General features: G+C 47.8%; 1 protein-coding gene across 6 annotated transcripts in view; it reads left to right on the top strand.

Annotated features, from left to right (window-relative positions):
* Positions 1–15753, top strand: part of PAK1 (p21 (RAC1) activated kinase 1) — a 91444-nt gene that overhangs the window by 66977 nt on the left and 8714 nt on the right. For all 6 annotated transcript variants that reach the window (XM_006021951.3, XM_006021948.3, XM_025202060.1 and 3 more), the window contains 6 exons: positions 1123–1242; positions 1615–1792; positions 6122–6185; positions 7233–7281; positions 10488–10600; positions 14877–14994. In XM_006021951.3, the coding sequence (XP_006022013.1) occupies positions 1123–1242; positions 1615–1792; positions 6122–6185; positions 7233–7281; positions 10488–10600; positions 14877–14994 (642 nt within the window). The remainder of the gene's footprint in view (positions 1–1122; positions 1243–1614; positions 1793–6121; positions 6186–7232; positions 7282–10487; positions 10601–14876; positions 14995–15753) is intronic.

Raw genomic sequence — 15753 nt, forward strand, 5'->3', positions numbered from 1 at the left:
GGGCGCTCTGCCCTGCTGCTGCTTGCCCAGCTGGGGCAGGGGGAGACAGGATGTGGGCGCAGCTCGCTCCAGGCGGAAGGGGGTAAGCAGCAGCAGGGCATAGCCCTGATGCGGGCAGCGCTCAGCACCCTGCTGAGTTGGCTGTACCCACGCCATGGGACAGCTGCTACATGGCTGCCAGGCAGGGGGGGGCGATCCCTGCTGACCCCCACTGCCCCGTGCTGTGTGGGGGGGCCCTGCCACGAGCTCCCAGAGGGCCCAATCATGGCTGCTGCAGCCAGTGAGTGCAGGGCTTTTTTTTTTAAGTGCCAGAACTAGGCTGGGGTTGGGCAGGGGTTGGAACTGGGCAGGGCAGCCACAGGGGCTTTTTCCACAGCTCTCCCGCCCGGGCAGAGGCCGGCACAGTCGGAGGAGTCGTGGGAGAACCTGCAGCCGCCTGGCTTTGCCTGCCTCTCCCTGGCCGATCCGAATCACCGAATCTCTCTGAATCAGCGCCGCATCTTCCGAAGCTGATTCTGCTGAATCGACCAATCTCCGAATCAAATCGCTGTCCTCCGAATCAGTTGAATCTGAATCCAAATCGAATACTTCTCTATTCGCACAGGCCTAATGACAACTTGATGTTAACGTCACCTTTGTTGTAGTTGTGGCTGAGGACCAAGGAAGAATGGACCCCTGTTTTTGTAATGCAATTTCTATAACCAGCTAGCAACATCTAGACAGAAATATCTGCTACCGAGGCCCTGACGCATAATACCGCCAGCGTTACACATCAGGGCTCAACAGAGAAGGTTTGAGCCAGCAGGTGGTAATTGCATCTGGTGTGTGATTTGTGGGGCCTGATGTGCTAATGTCCAGGCGAATAACTTTTTGCCCACGTGACTATAACACTGACTTCACCAAGGCCACTTGTTTATGCGTTTCCAGGCTCAGGCTCTCGAAACGGTTCCACTTTTATTACACTGCAAAAGCCCATTAACCTGACTGGGTGTTTTGAGCCTGTTGTGATTAAAGGGTTTCTATGTTAGAAGCTTAATTCCTTTTCCATGAAGAGCGATAAACTGTATTTTAAAACAACTTTGGTGCTGAAAGTCGTGTTGTGTTTTTTGACCCGAATTGCAGAACGTGAAGGCGAGTGTGTCCGAGACCCCTGCGGTACCACCAGTTTCAGAAGATGAAGATGATGAGGATGATGCTGCTCCGCCCCCAGTAATAGCTCCACGCCCCGAGCACACAAAATCGGTAAGCACGTGAACCACGTTAACGCCCTTCCCACACATTTCACCCCATCTGTACTAGACAGCGGGTCAGTCTGCCTCAGGCCATGGGCTTTATGCAGCTTCTGTCCCGTTCCTGGGAGCAGCGAACAAACTGTGATTCAGGGATCCAGTTCCTATTCCCTTGCTCAGGGGAAGGAATAATTTACTTCCAAATGAGCTGCTTCGTGCTGTCACATAATGCTCTTGACTTGCTAAGGCTTTTTCATGTGGGAATGTTTCTTTCACTGCTTACAACATGCTACTACAAAGGAAATGCAGCTAGTGCATGGAGGTGGGGATTTATTTTTAATCCTTCCTTTATTGAAATGTCTGTGCGTTTCTCCCAACACAACAGATATACACTCGCTCCGTGATAGAACCCCTTCCTCCACCTCCCACCAGAGATGTGGCCACCTCTCCAATCTCCTCGCCCTCTGAAAACAGCACGACCCCGCCTGACACGCAGACGAGGAACGCAGAGAAACAGAAGAAAAAACCAAAAATGTCAGATGAAGAGATCCTGGAAAAATTAAGTATGTTGCCTTTTATAAAGTCCATGTTCCACTTCTGGTCAGGGATGTCCAGGGTCATTTCTGTTCCTGAAGCTTTAATGAGCAGAGACCTGTGACAGTTACTTTCGGAGACTTCTTACTTAAGATGTCGCCTTAGGAGACTGTTCTGTCTGTGGTCTTTGGGCGCAAATGTAAGTGCTGAGAGGCTGATCTTCAGGCATGCTGAGTTCCTGTGATTCCCATGGGACCTAGAGCTGCTCAGACTTTGAAAACCAGGCCCTGAATATATATGCATATTGAAACATGAATGTTGAAGTCATCCTAGATGTTGCTATTTTCTCAATTTGGGGCTGAGTATATTTAAAAGTGTCAGACTCGAGGTGAGCAAAACTGATTGGCATAATTAAAAAATAAATACTAAATTTAAATCCAGCAAATTTAAATCTGGGGCATGCAGGGAGCAGATCGCAGCTTTGCCCTGGGCTCCAGCCTCATGCTGTCACCGCTCCAAGATCCCAGCCCCTTCCGCCTATCCATCCCGCTCCTGGGTGCTGCTCCCTGCCCACCTGTGACCCCATCCCATGCACCCAGCCATGTGCCCTGCCCATGCAGGTCCTGCGCCCAGTGGCGGGTGCAGAGCAGATGGGCTGGAGCGCCTCAGCAGTGGGGCTGGGTTCGGCGGCGGTGGCAGTCAGGAAGAGCTCCACTGTGGGGAATGCCAGGAGGCAAGTCTGGCCGCCACACCACCCCAGCCCTGCTGTGTACCTGAGGAGGCAGGACCAGTTGCATGTGCCATGGCCCGGGCTGCCCCATGCACCTGGGCTGGGCAGGACCGAGGGACCTGCTGTGGGCTGGACAAAATCCCTTGGGTCAGATCTGCCCCGCGGGCCTATTTTGCCCACCTCTCCAGTAGCTGCTTTGGAATATGTCTAGGACCATTGTCTCTTTATGTCCAAATAGCTATGACTTATTCCAAACTTATAAACGTTTATAAAAAACTACTTAAGTTTAACCTGGGTGCTTTTACTAGTTAAAGATACAGCACAATGAAGACCAGCAGGAAACCCTCAGAAAAATGCCAGCTTTTCTATCCTGTAATACAGTGACCTCTGCCAGCATTTACAAGTTTGCGTATAATGTAACATGATAACTTGGCAAAGATAGTAATCCTGTGATGAGGACCTCGCCTTCTCTGGCTTTTAAACCATATCAATTAGATTTCTTGATTATTTTAGAGCAATTGCACATCTGTCTGTGAAACACAAATATCATGTGAAACGTGGATTAACAACCAAACTGGGGAAAATACATAGAGCTTAAAGATGACTCAAGTACAAGGGGACATCTCGTTATTTAGAAGTTGCCCCTTTCCAGGCCTAACATTGCAAACCCAAACTCTGGGGGCTTGTTTGTGTTAATGTTGAGGGGCATGTTGCACAGCTCATAGTTAATGAGACTGAGCCTTGAAGTGCTGTTGGCAAAGACATGAATGTCGTGCACCAAAAAGCATCTGTCTAGAACCACTTCACTAATCTAAGGAAATAGGAGTGAAACCCCTGCAAAGGCACTACAGCTGTTGCAAGGCTGATGTGCATACATAATACAGCACTTTGTTTTAAGTAGTTATGTGTTCTGCATTTGGTCAGCAACACCTCCACAGCTGCAAGCTTTGGTTGTGGCCTGAAGCTTTACCGCATGTTAACTCCTGAGCGTGGTGCAACCCAGGAGGACCTCTGAGGTTGTTGGCACTAGGCTGGGCTAAAATCAGCCCTGGGGTAACTGGGCGAATTCCATTGAGGGCAGTAGTGACATGTAGGGGGTGCACGGGGGTGCACATGCGCCCCCTGAGAGCACTGGTGCACCCCCTGACAGCAGCGTTCCCCGTGTAGGTGATGGGCAGGTGGGGCAGGCGGGAGTGCTGGTGAGAACCAGCCGGGGAGTGGGGGTACCAGGAGAAGTGATCCCCGTGGTCCCCTAGCAGCTGATCACGCTGACTGGGGGGGTTCCCCCATGGCTGATTATGCTGGCACTTCCATGTCAGTGTGATTGGCCACGTGGGGACCCCCTCAGTTGCTGACTGGCCTCTGTGTGTGTGTGTGTGTGGGGGGGGTGGGGGGGCAAGTGCCCCCCCTGACTCGGGAGGCACCAGTTGCCCATGATTGAGGGAGTGGAGTTGCGTTTGCTCATCCGAGGTCTGACCTGGTAGTAGGACCTTCCAGTGCAATGCAGAACCTTCCGACTAAAAATATACAGAGATTAAAAGAAAATGGCCCGTTTAAAAACCATTTAGCACTTAGTACTTCTGTTCGCTTACAGAGCCCTTTTGCAAAGCTCAATTAATCCTCAGCCTCCAGTGGGGGCAGGAAGAGTTACCCCATTTTATTGAAGCAGAGATTAAGACCAGGGTTTTTGACGGTCCTGTCTGGGTGCTGTTGTTGCCCAAATTCTGCGCAGGGGCTATGCTGCTGCAGCCTGAGCCCCTGGTGCAGGCCCGAGGCAGGGGAAGAAGAGGGGTCTTGGCTGCTCACTCAGCAGCTCATCGTCTTGGGAAGGAAAGCGTCACATCTCTAATTGCGGTGTCAGTCCCTGTGTTTGTGTAGCTGGGCTCCCCTCCCCGCGTTCTCCCTCATTACCTCTGTCTGCCCCAGATCCTGTGGGTTTGGCCACTTTCCAGCAGCGTCTGAAAATAGCCTGCTTTTTTTTTTTTAGTTGAACATGGCTCGCCACTGGGTGCCTGGGCCTAATTACCATATGCAGAATAACTTTGCATATGCTAATCTGTATCTAGTTAATATTTCTGCTCAGCCCTGCGGCCCTTTTGGAAATCTCTCCATATGTTGATGGCTCAGGTAGCCTGCATGCTCCAACTTAGAAAACGCCCTTAGGTTCCCAGTTCCTGTGTCCCTCACGCAGGCGCTGTTCGAGGAGCTATTTGTACTTTTATGAGCCTTTGTTTCTCCTCTGTTTCTCAGTCTCGATTGGGGGAGCACTCATTCAGGCATCAGGCCACATTTGTATAGCCCCTTGGAAAAAAAACATAACAGATTTTTTTTTTTTAATGGGAATTCACCTGTATGTTTAATCACAGTATGGCAGGGAGGAGGGTCAGATTCAGTGAAGAGCCGACTGCCAGCTTGCTTGCTTAACACCTTTGCTGTCGGCCAAACGGGATACCCAGAGTTGGGGACCCAAAGCCCTCGGGCTCTGTAGCTTCAGGGCAGCCTGCCAGACAGACTGGGAGCCAGGGCTTCAGCCCCTTTCATGGAGAAGTTGGAAACTTTAGGCATCCCTCCCCAATGGGAACAAAACCAAATCCTCTGTGAGATGGAATTGCAACCCCTGTCCTCACCAGCTCTGTTAAATACAAGTCCAGCCCTGTATCTCAGCAATCTCCCTGGTGCGGAGGAAGCTGGTAATGTGCCTCCCCAGCTCAGCTGCCACACAGGCAGAGATGAGCTGACATCGCTGTAAGAGACTCTGGCAGCGCTGCTGAAAGCCTGCGAGCTGCGAAAGCTTGGGAAGCAGCTGCGCAGGCCGTTATCGACTGCGTCTTGAACCTCCGCTTCTCAAACAGATTAGCTTCCTCAGCTATGGATAGTCATAACACTTAACCACTTCCAAAGGCAGAGGGTGTGTCAGCTCTTAGGCTGTAAGTGTTACATGCGCAAGCTCCAGTAGTGAGCTAATTCACAGTAAATGCGACTGCTATTGGAAAAGGTGAAAGTTGCAATAATTTTGCTGCACCTGTTTAGATACAGAAGCCAGCATGCATACGTCGCATCATAATAGCTGATATGTGTGCCATTTAATGTAGATATCTTTGTTACATCTATCGGTACCCCTAGGAGAACACCTAACTGCCCCATCTTTGGTAAAGTCCCTCCTGTAAAGTCTCTAGCAGGGGTCCTGGGCCCAGTTTTTAGGACGATTATAGTGACCCTGTGCTGGTACAAAAGGCAGATCTGGCCAACTGGACTCACCACATCATAGAGTATCCAAAAATATCTGCTCCAGGCCAAGTTGCCTCTGAGCCCCCAAGCAAGCAAAAGGATGTGAGTGGAGTGCGTCTAAGAAAAGAGCTTGTGCATCGTATTTCAGCAATGTTGCCTCTGCAGACTCTTTCTTCCTAACGAGCTAGCTCTCTTGAGCCTGGGCTCTGCAATGAATGCCATACAGGTGGCTTCTAAACTTTTGCAGGTCTTGAAAGTCTGCAGGTGTCTGCGTGTCTTGCAGGGCCGGTCTGTGCAATGTTCTGTCTTTGCGTGGGCTCCCGGGGTGTAAGTAGCATTGCCTCTTGCATTGACGCGGAAAGAGAACTGTTTTTAACCTGGTGTTTTCTCCCTTTTTCAGGAAGCATCGTGAGCGTGGGTGACCCCAAGAAGAAATACACACGCTTTGAAAAGATTGGACAAGGGTTAGTGTCTGCTTCCCATCCCACCTCTCCTCCTGCACTGTCAGCATAAGGAAGGCAGAAAAGCCAAGCTGGGTTTGTCTTCTGGAAACACTGTGATGTTTTCCTTCCGCCGTCTCTTCCCTCCACTGGCATACTCTTGAGTCATGGTGACTGGGACTTTGCATGATTGTGTTTAATATAAAAATATATATCATTAGATGATCTTGTTGCTAAATATACCAGGGTGTAAGAAAGAACCACTTATTTTCTCTGAACAAAACAATTTTCAAATTATAGATTTGCTTTCAGAATTAACCCTCTATGCTCAGGCCTGGTTTTGCATTCCCCTTGCAGGGGTGTATGTGTATATAGGGTCTCTTGGAGAGGTGATTTGAATCCTTCATTTACTGAAAAATGACTTAGTTTTTGAGGCCAGTTATCAAACCACTGTAACGATTATTTCATCTCTGGTGAGCCTGCAGAGTGCACATACTTTCCATATAAAGTATTTGGTCTCAGCCCTTCCCCTCAGCTATTAAAGGCAGTGGGAGATTTGCCACCGACTCCAGTGGGTTCAGAATCATGTTCTCTCTCCCAGTGGCCACATCTCTCTTGATTTGGTCTGCCCTGCCATCTTTATCATCTTGGGGTAGCCTGGACACCAGGCCTGCTGCAGTTGTGCCACTTTTAGGTCGAATCAAACTATGTTCTTCACAGTGTTACATAACTGGAGTCGTTGCCACTGTCCCAGAATATGGTGCGATTAATTCGACCGTGGTTAAGACCAAGACCGAGACCATAACCATGTCAGGAGACTGTTGTGTTTGTAGTCAGGTCCCCAGCAATCTTTGTAACCACTGAGATTTGCTTCTAAGCATTGCAGATTGTTACTTATGCTTGGAAATATGTGGGGCAGAGTGGGAAGGAAATATGCATTCGAGAAAGTTTTATGGATTCAGAAAAGTGTGGGTGGGTGTCTGTGTGTGTGTGTTTCTCACTTTCGCTCTTTAATTCTAATAATGTCTCTCTTTTTATTTTTTTCTTCTTACCCCCTTCATCCTTGCTTAGAGCCTCAGGCACAGTTTATACTGCAATGGATGTAGCTACGGGACAGGAGGTAAGTGCTACCAAGTCGCTGCACCCAGTTGCTTGGAATCGTGCCCTAAAACAGGGGTGGCCCGTTTGTGGCACGTGGGAGCAGGGAGCAGAAAGCAGAGCAACAGAACGGGCAGGGGAAGGGGATTGGCATGGCACTCAGAGAGGGCAAGGCTTAATTTGTGACACCTGCCAAAAGGTTGGCCCCTACTGCCCTAAAAGATCTATCTAATGCTGCAAAATAAGGACTTTCTTTCAAGGGTACATGGTGATTTAGCTTTCAGTCATAATGATTATTTGCGGGGTCCTGTACGGCATGGTCTAGTAGACTGAGCACAGAACAGTAGGAACCAAGAGTGTCCAAAGTCTACTCCAAGCATCCTTCTCATCTGGAGGGGTTTTCTCGGCATCTATGGAAGCTGGAAGTGCATTCATGTACATGTGAATATAGTCCTGATATTAACATATAGCCTCTCCGAGCAAATCTTGTCCTTCTCCTGTATCACCTACGTTGACTCTAAATGCCAGAAGCCGAGAGAACTCCTGTTTCCCCTTCCCAGTCTGTGTCCATTTGCTTGTCTCTCCTTAAATTGAGAGCCCTGATAGGCAGCGAATGACCCTTTCTGCACCTCCACAAGTAGTCCTCACTGCATATTCATTATTCAAAATAATTTGTGGAAGTTTGTAGCATCACTGGTCCCTGGAACATGGATCTATTTTGCATTTATACAAAATCATGAATTATAGACCAGCAAACTTTGCTTTTGGCTTTTTTGCTGATGCTGTATTAGGAACTGGTAATGGGTGAGATGAGAAAGCAGTAATACTGCTCGACTTCAGGTCTTTGTGAAGGGGGAGACATAGTGGCCAGCTTGTTTTCCTAAGGCAAACAATTGTAACGCATTGTAAAGCATTGCAGTAGTCTGAAGAATTATATAATGCGTATTTTATGAAACCCTTATGTTGCCTCTTAGGATTCAATACTTGATTTCCATATAGATATTTCTACTCATTATACACCCCATTAAACCACGGACTTTCATAAATGTTAGGGCCGGAAGGGACCTCAATAGATCATCGAGTCCGACCCCCAAATAACTTCCAGCTTAAATAACTTCCATCGGCTCCAGGTTGTCATCAGTCTAGGCATGCTCAGGTCTTTGATTTTTAAATCTGCATCTCTGGAATCCTTCATGGAAGCAAGGTTTTTTTTTTTAATGATATTTTTTATTGGGCCAACTGTATAGTTGGGAGAGATGGTCCAATTAACCACATTGCTTCTCACATTGCTGCACCCTCACGGCTACAGTACCGCTTCTCCCCTATCCTTCTACTCTGTTAACCTATTCCTTGGTACGCGGACTTCAAGTAGTTCTTTGTCACTGCTGTAAATCTTCCCTATTAGACTTAAGCTCAATGAAATTGAAAGGCAGTAGATTTAAAACTAATTAAGGGAAATTATTATTCAATGTACAACTACCCTGTGCAATGTCTTGTCACAATATATGGCAAGCCAGGGTGTTAACAAGATTACAAAGACTCTTGTGTCTTTATGAATAGTTAGTATCCGATGTGCGATTTGCCCTCTTGTTTTAGTTTAGCTCTTGCTAATTTGGAAGGGATGCCTGTGCCTGCGTGTGGGAAGGCATAAGCCAAACTCCCATCAAGGTGAGGAAGAAATCCACCATGAATATAGTTTCTGGTTTCATGCACCCTGAGGGTTAGTGTAGGGGTTTCTCCTTGACTTCTGGCTCAGTGAGGATTGAAGCGAGGATCCTCCTGACATAATTCAAAGTGTGTCACCACTGGCTGTTTTATTGACAGCAGCTTGATAGCGTTGCCAATACTGCTGCAAAGCAGTGCAATCTGTCTCCTCGTCCCTCCTCCTCTTTCTCTGGTGTTTTGGGGTGCTCTGCACATATTGCCTTTCACTGTCATACTGAAGCGCCCTCTGTACAGGTACTTGCCTGCTTTTGTGCACTTGACTTGCTGGCTCCCTCCCCTCTCGGCCACGCTTTCTCCGCAGGCAGCTCTGGTGTATGATTATGCTTCCATCTCTTTATCTTTGCCTAAATATTGTACAAAATGCAATTGGGGTGTAACAGCTGTCAAATTGATTCTGTTGTGCTGAGTTAGTCCTATTGATTTCCCTGAGTGAGAGGCTGTGCTTTGTGAGCAAGGGAATTTGGTCCCATATGCTGGCATTGTGATTACTTGTGTTTCATTAATAGCACATTACACCAGATTTCTGTTTGTATGCATATGGATATGGGTCTGTGTAATGAAGGGCTGTGTAAAGCAAGAGGATGCCAATTAATTAGAGTTTACTTCCACTCCTCCCAAGGTAACACTAGGGATGGAGTTGAATCAAACTCCTGGGTCCGGACACCCTCAAAGTTTGCATGTGAATGTTGTTGCACCATCTCCTAGCTCTGGTTATAACCTTGTGAACATTTTACTGTGGGGAACAGCCCTCAAGCGACGTGATTTTGACCCAGACATTTCTTGAAGCATGGCTTCCACCCAAAGCAAGAGGCCGATCCAAAATGAAATGATGCGAGTGACATTCCTTAATGGGTCAGCATTGGCTAAATCAGTCAGTGTTGTAGTGAGCAGCTGTTTGTTGCCTTGCCAAGAGTACTCAGGAGGAAAGCCATCCAACCATGACACAGGCCTCCAGTATGAAAGTATTGCCAGTATGTTTTTGGCTTGCTGAACTTGAACATGTCTGAAAATCACAGAATCATAAAAAATGAGGTCTGGAAGGGACCTCGAGAGGTCACATCTAGTCCAACCACCTGATCAAAGCAGGGCCAGCCCCAGCTAAATCATCCCAGCCAAAGCTGTGTCTAGCCAGGTCTTAAAAACCTCCAAGGATGGAGAGTCCACCATCTCTCTGGGTAACCGGTTCCAGTGTTTTACTACCCTCCTAGTGAGAAAATTCTTCCTAATATCTAACTTAAACTTCCCTTGCTGCAACTTGAGCCCATTTCTGCTTGTTCTGTCATCAGCCCCCACTGAGTGCAGACCAGCTCCAGCCTGGTTTGGAAATTGAAAGGTGCTGGAAGCACTTGTCCTCTTACCAAACTGCTCGGTCACCCTTGAGAGTAAAACTGGCCTTAAACTTTATTTGAAGTAGGATGCAAGAAGGCCAGATTAGAAACTGGCAGGTTTTGAGGTGACTTAATACATCTTTACTTTTTAATTTGTTTCCTCTCCTTATTGTAGGTTGCAATCAAACAGATGAATTTGCAGCAGCAGCCCAAGAAAGAGCTGATCATCAATGAAATCCTCGTCATGAGGGAAAATAAAAACCCCAACATTGTCAACTACCTGGACAGGTGGGCTCCGATTCCAGATCTGGCTATAGGGCCACTGACCGTCCCTTTCCAAGGCAACTCTGCTTGAATTCAAACCAGGCTGATAAACCAGACACTTTATAGTTAGTCTGCCGTGCCAGTGGTGAGAGTTCATTTCCTAAGAGACAGTTTTAAAAAATCCACTTTAGCACTTTAAGTTCCCTTTAAAGATGACGGCATCAAATGCTTTTAGCAAGACTCAGGCAGGTTTCCACATTGCGCCCCTTTCCCTTGCCAAAATGCTGCCCCGTGAGCAATTTCCTCTCTGCCACCAGAAGAGAAAGGGAGATGGAAATTGAGCTGTGCCATTCGCCTTTGCTCTCTCTTCCACTGGGGCTGTGATGTGAATGATGCTGGCATGCTCCATTTGTGCAGCAATCTCCCTGCCAGGCTCCCAGGGTAAACTGTCCTGCTAGCTGTTTCTTACACTGATTTTTATTTCCAGTTGAGCTCAGTTGGCTTGTTTCTTCCCTGAGTCATAACAGCATAATTGGCAATTATGGGAAAAAAACATGCCCTTGGCCCCTGATGAGGTATGAGCAAAGTGCGGGGAAGGGAGGGAGCAGCTGCAAGGAGATGCATTCCCCCAAGCCATGCGCCGGGGGCTGGGGCTGGGCTTGCACGGCCCAAAGACTGAGCATAGCTAGAGCTCAGAGGGGCGCTAACCTCTCTTCACACGCAGCAGGACCTCTCCCTTCTCCGAGCCGACTCGCATGGGATTATGCCCTTGGAAAGAATAAATTGGCTGCCACTGCTTGGCCTCTCAAGGCCTGGTGCCTAGTTCACGCCTGACACTGCTAGGTGTGTGGTACAACCCTGGTGGGGGTGTCTAGCACAGAACTGAGTCTTACTGCATGCCTACAGGGTTGAAGTGTTGTAGCCTTGATGGTCCAGGGAATATGTGAGGACGAAGAGGAGAGTCCCTTGATGGATAAATGTATCCAAGATATCACCAGACAGACCTTGCTTCTCACTTACCTGCACTAGACTTACCTGTACTGGTTTCTAAACAGATATTGTGAAGTCAGTAAATGCAGGGAGGGAGAAGGAGTGTTAAAACCCCCTTAGTGCCAACCCCCTGGTGAGGTGGTCTCACCAGATACACACCAGCTATTAAACCAGCCTTCCCCTCCAGACCTTCAGCTTTCATTTAAAAAAGACGTGCTTCTAGCCCTCCTGGCAGCAATCATAATCCTGGCGTGCAACCACTGTACACATCTCGACAGTGGCGTTGCCACTGACTGTAACGCTGCAGGGTTGAAAGCTTCCCTGTGTGTTGTTATGGGGTGCTCCCACAAACTCACGGCATCAACTGTTTCTCTGTTCATTTTGCAGGAACATCCAACCCGTGTGATTTTCCTCTAGCCTAACCTGCCTTACTTGTGGCTGAAATCTTTTTAACTTTCCATCTGACAACTTCTAAGGAGCATATTAAGCTGTCAATAGAAAAAATCCCTGGTTTACTGAAAGCCGGAAGTGTGGGGGTGTCATACAAAGACTCGCAAATTCTTGGCTTTCAGGTGTTAGTGCAAAATAAGTGCAAGAAGGCCTGTCACTTCCTAATAAAGCATTGAGGACTTTTCCTCCGTAAGCACAGGTTTACGATGATTGGTATTGATGTAGTGCTTTTTTTCCCCTTGGGGGACAGGAGGACATAGGATCTTAAAACAGCTTCTGAGCCCCTCGGCACTCCTAAGATGCCTTAAAGAGGAGTTGGGCCTGATTTTCCTACCCAGACTTGTACTGAGAAAATCTTATTTGGGACCTATTTTAGAAGGACTCTACAGCATGAATCAGGGTTGCCACATCCGACTTTGAATGACATGCCCAAGGTCACATGGTGAATCAGTATCAGGGAACAGAATTTGGGTGCACTGACTCCAGCCCTGTATCTTAAACACAAGGCCTTTTTATGTCTGTAAAGTCTGCAGTGAACAGCTGAGTGACTAATACTATCAGACGCTGTGCGGAGAGATCAGACTGATCTGGGGGGGAACCAGGCTGCTCCCTCTGATTTGCCGTTACTCAGCTGGAGCTGGCAGGAAGCACTAATTAATTCTGCATCCATGCCCCTTGTGTAAGATCTATCAATTATTTAGGTAGCCAGGCCCTGGATCGTGCACGTGGCTGCTGATTGGCACAGCTTCACATTCGCAGCAGGGCTCTTGGCTGCCTTCATCAGCCGCTCACCAAGTCAGCATTCAGCCAAGGCTAGCTGTGCTGTACAGTGCAAGGGTTTTCTGTTCTATTCTTCACCCTTGTTCTTGCTCTCACTGTCCAGGCTATGAGGGCACTTATGGCAGGGAAGGGAAAAGCAACTTCTCAGCCACCTTTGCTGATCTGGTGGAGGTGTATCTGGAAGGAGAGGTATCCATTTATTTGGGAGGAGAGTGAGCAAGGTCCACCAGCTTGTAAGTGAGAGAGGTAGTGTCTTTGAGGGTCTGTCTGGAGGAGAGTGACCCAAATTTCATGGGGCAAGCAGGGCATCTGAGCTAACGAACAGTTTCATCCTTGCAGTCCCCTCCTCGGTGCTGTGCAGAGCCGCTGGCGGCTCAGCCCCTATAGCTATGGGATATACTGCCGAGGAACAGCGGGCGCCTGGACTCTGTCTACAGGCTATATTCTTTGCCGATACCCCTAAGTGAGTGCATCTGCACATGAGAGCCCTGCGCACCCTAGCTACGCAGAAAAGGCTCATTGCACTAGGGTGCTGTCTCCTTGGTGCCCAATCCTGTGCTTAAGCCATTAGGCCCTATTTGTCCTTCTTTAACTAAGGAGAATCCCCTTGATTCAAGTGTTTCAAGGTCTGTGCCACTTTGGAACAAACCCCCACTCCATGAAACAGTCCTACATAGCCTTAGAGTCATTGCTGTGTCTCTCTTGAACCCAAATTGTGCCTTAACCCATCTTGATCCTGCCTATAGGAAGTTTCTAGCTAATCACTGCCAGGCCCTCACCTTGCTTTCTGTCCTTGACAAGTCCCCGAGATTTATTAGTGACTCCGAGTCTGTCTGTTATCCTCTGGTCTTGAAGATGCAGAAGGATTGATGCTTCTGATGAGGCCTGAGAGTCCCCAAAATGACACTAATGCAGTGTCAGCATCAGCACAGCAGCTTTTCACCTGATTCTGATCTTCTGTTTGTCTGTCTGTTGACCCTGCCTGCTTGCCAGCTTGATTGGCTGCAAAAGCTTCTGCTGATTAAAATGGGTACAGGTCAGGAGTTTTTCAGCCTCTTATAACTTTAAAAAAACACAAAGGTGGGGGTGGGGGCAAGAAAAAAATGGGCATTGCTTATTTTCCCCTATACCCAGCAGATCTTCTTGATGCCAGACCTTTGAACTGGCCCAAGATGCTCACAAATGTCCGTGTGGTTGCATTGTGGTTTGTAATGCTGGGGAAACCTGTTAACTATGCTGTGTGGGGAGGCAAGTGGCAAAGCACAGCTCTCAGAAAATGGGGGGTGACTAGACACAGGTAAACTGGTCACGGGTCTGCTCCCCCAGAAAATTTCAGGGAATCATAGGATCAAAAAATGAGGGTTGAAGGGACCTCAGGAGGTCACATCTAATCCAACCCCCTGCTCAAAGCAGGACCAGCCCCAATTAGATCATCCCAGCCAACGCTTTGTCTAGCCTGGTTTTAAAAACCTCCAAGGATGGAGACTCCCCAACCTCTCTGGGTAACCTGTTCCAGTGCTTTATTACTCTCCTGGTGAGAGAGTTTTTACTAATATCTAACCTAAACGTCCCTCGTGGCAACTTGAGCCCATTGCTCCTTGTTCTGTCATCTGCCCCCACTGAGATCAGTCTTGCTCCATCCTTGTTGGAGCCCCCTCCAGGTCCTTGAAAGCTGTTATTAAATCCCTGTTCAGTTTTCTCTTCATCCTGAGGTTGTCTTTGCTCATTGCAAACTGCTTCCTCTGCCACAGTGTCTACTGCAAGATAGGAAATGTTGGTTGTGTGTCTGCTCCTTATGCTGGATTAAAATCTGGGGTAAATTACTCCATAGTAATAATCGCACTGTGCACCCACACCCTAACATTGTAAACTCTATGGGATAGGGATTGTCTTTTAGCTGTGCATGTCCATCCAAGGCACACAACGTGCTTCAAATCACTTGAGTACCGCGTGTGTATCTCAGATCTCAAGCACAGCTGCATTGGCTGTTAGTGACTAGAGTCCAACGCTTTTAAAATAACTTTTCTCGAAGCTTATTTCAGCTATGGAAATACTTTTATTTTTTTTTCGACTTTTACAGTTACCTTGTAGGAGATGAGCTGTGGGTAGTTATGGAGTATTTGGCAGGAGGCTCCCTCACAGATGTTGTAACGGAGACCTGCATGGATGAAGGACAAATCGCAGCAGTGTGCCGAGAGGTGAGGTAACGCTCTGTAATTGAGAATGAATGGTGATCATCAAATACATATTGAAAAGTTCCCATGAAGTGCCCTTGGCTCAGCAGCACGACTGTGGCTTTGAACTAGGTATCTCTTATATTTCCACAGGCCGTATCTGAACTGCCATAAAAATGGCTAGACCTAATTTGAGAAAAACAGTGAAATGAGAGCAGAATAGGCCAGCAACTGTATACACAACCTGTGGTACAAACGTTCTCGAATTCTGGATTGACTCCTATCAGTTACTTGGATTTCTGCATATCCACAAGCCTTTATGTAAAATAATCTTGCCTTTTAGTGTCCGGGGGGTGGCACATTCACTTGCCCTTGGTTAAAAATATTGTGGCACAAACAAGTTTTTGCCGTGATGGCAAAATTATTGCTGGTCCGATTCCGTGGCCTGTTATGCAAGCGGTCAGGCTAGATGACCTGTTGGTTTTAAAAACTGTTATCTCAGTTACCTGCAATGATTGTGTTTCCCCATTGCATCGCGATAATTCACTTTTATGGTGTATTAAATCTCTCCATTTACTTGCACTGAGGGGCAGGTCAATCCAGGAGGATTATGAGCTAAGGAGAAGCTTTTTAGGCAAGAATGGAGAATTAAGCATCCATCCTCCATTGGCTGTTAATGGGGGATAGGTACCCAAATGTCCCATGTGCCTCTGAAAGACCTTCCTCCCCAATCTCTGTGCAGTCCTGCAGTTTTGCTTTCCTATTGCCCTGATGAATGAGTGG

This window comes from Alligator sinensis, unplaced genomic scaffold, assembly GCF_000455745.1.
Source record: "Alligator sinensis unplaced genomic scaffold, ASM45574v1 scaffold1008_1, whole genome shotgun sequence".
NCBI classification, from domain to species: domain Eukaryota; kingdom Metazoa; phylum Chordata; order Crocodylia; family Alligatoridae; genus Alligator; species Alligator sinensis.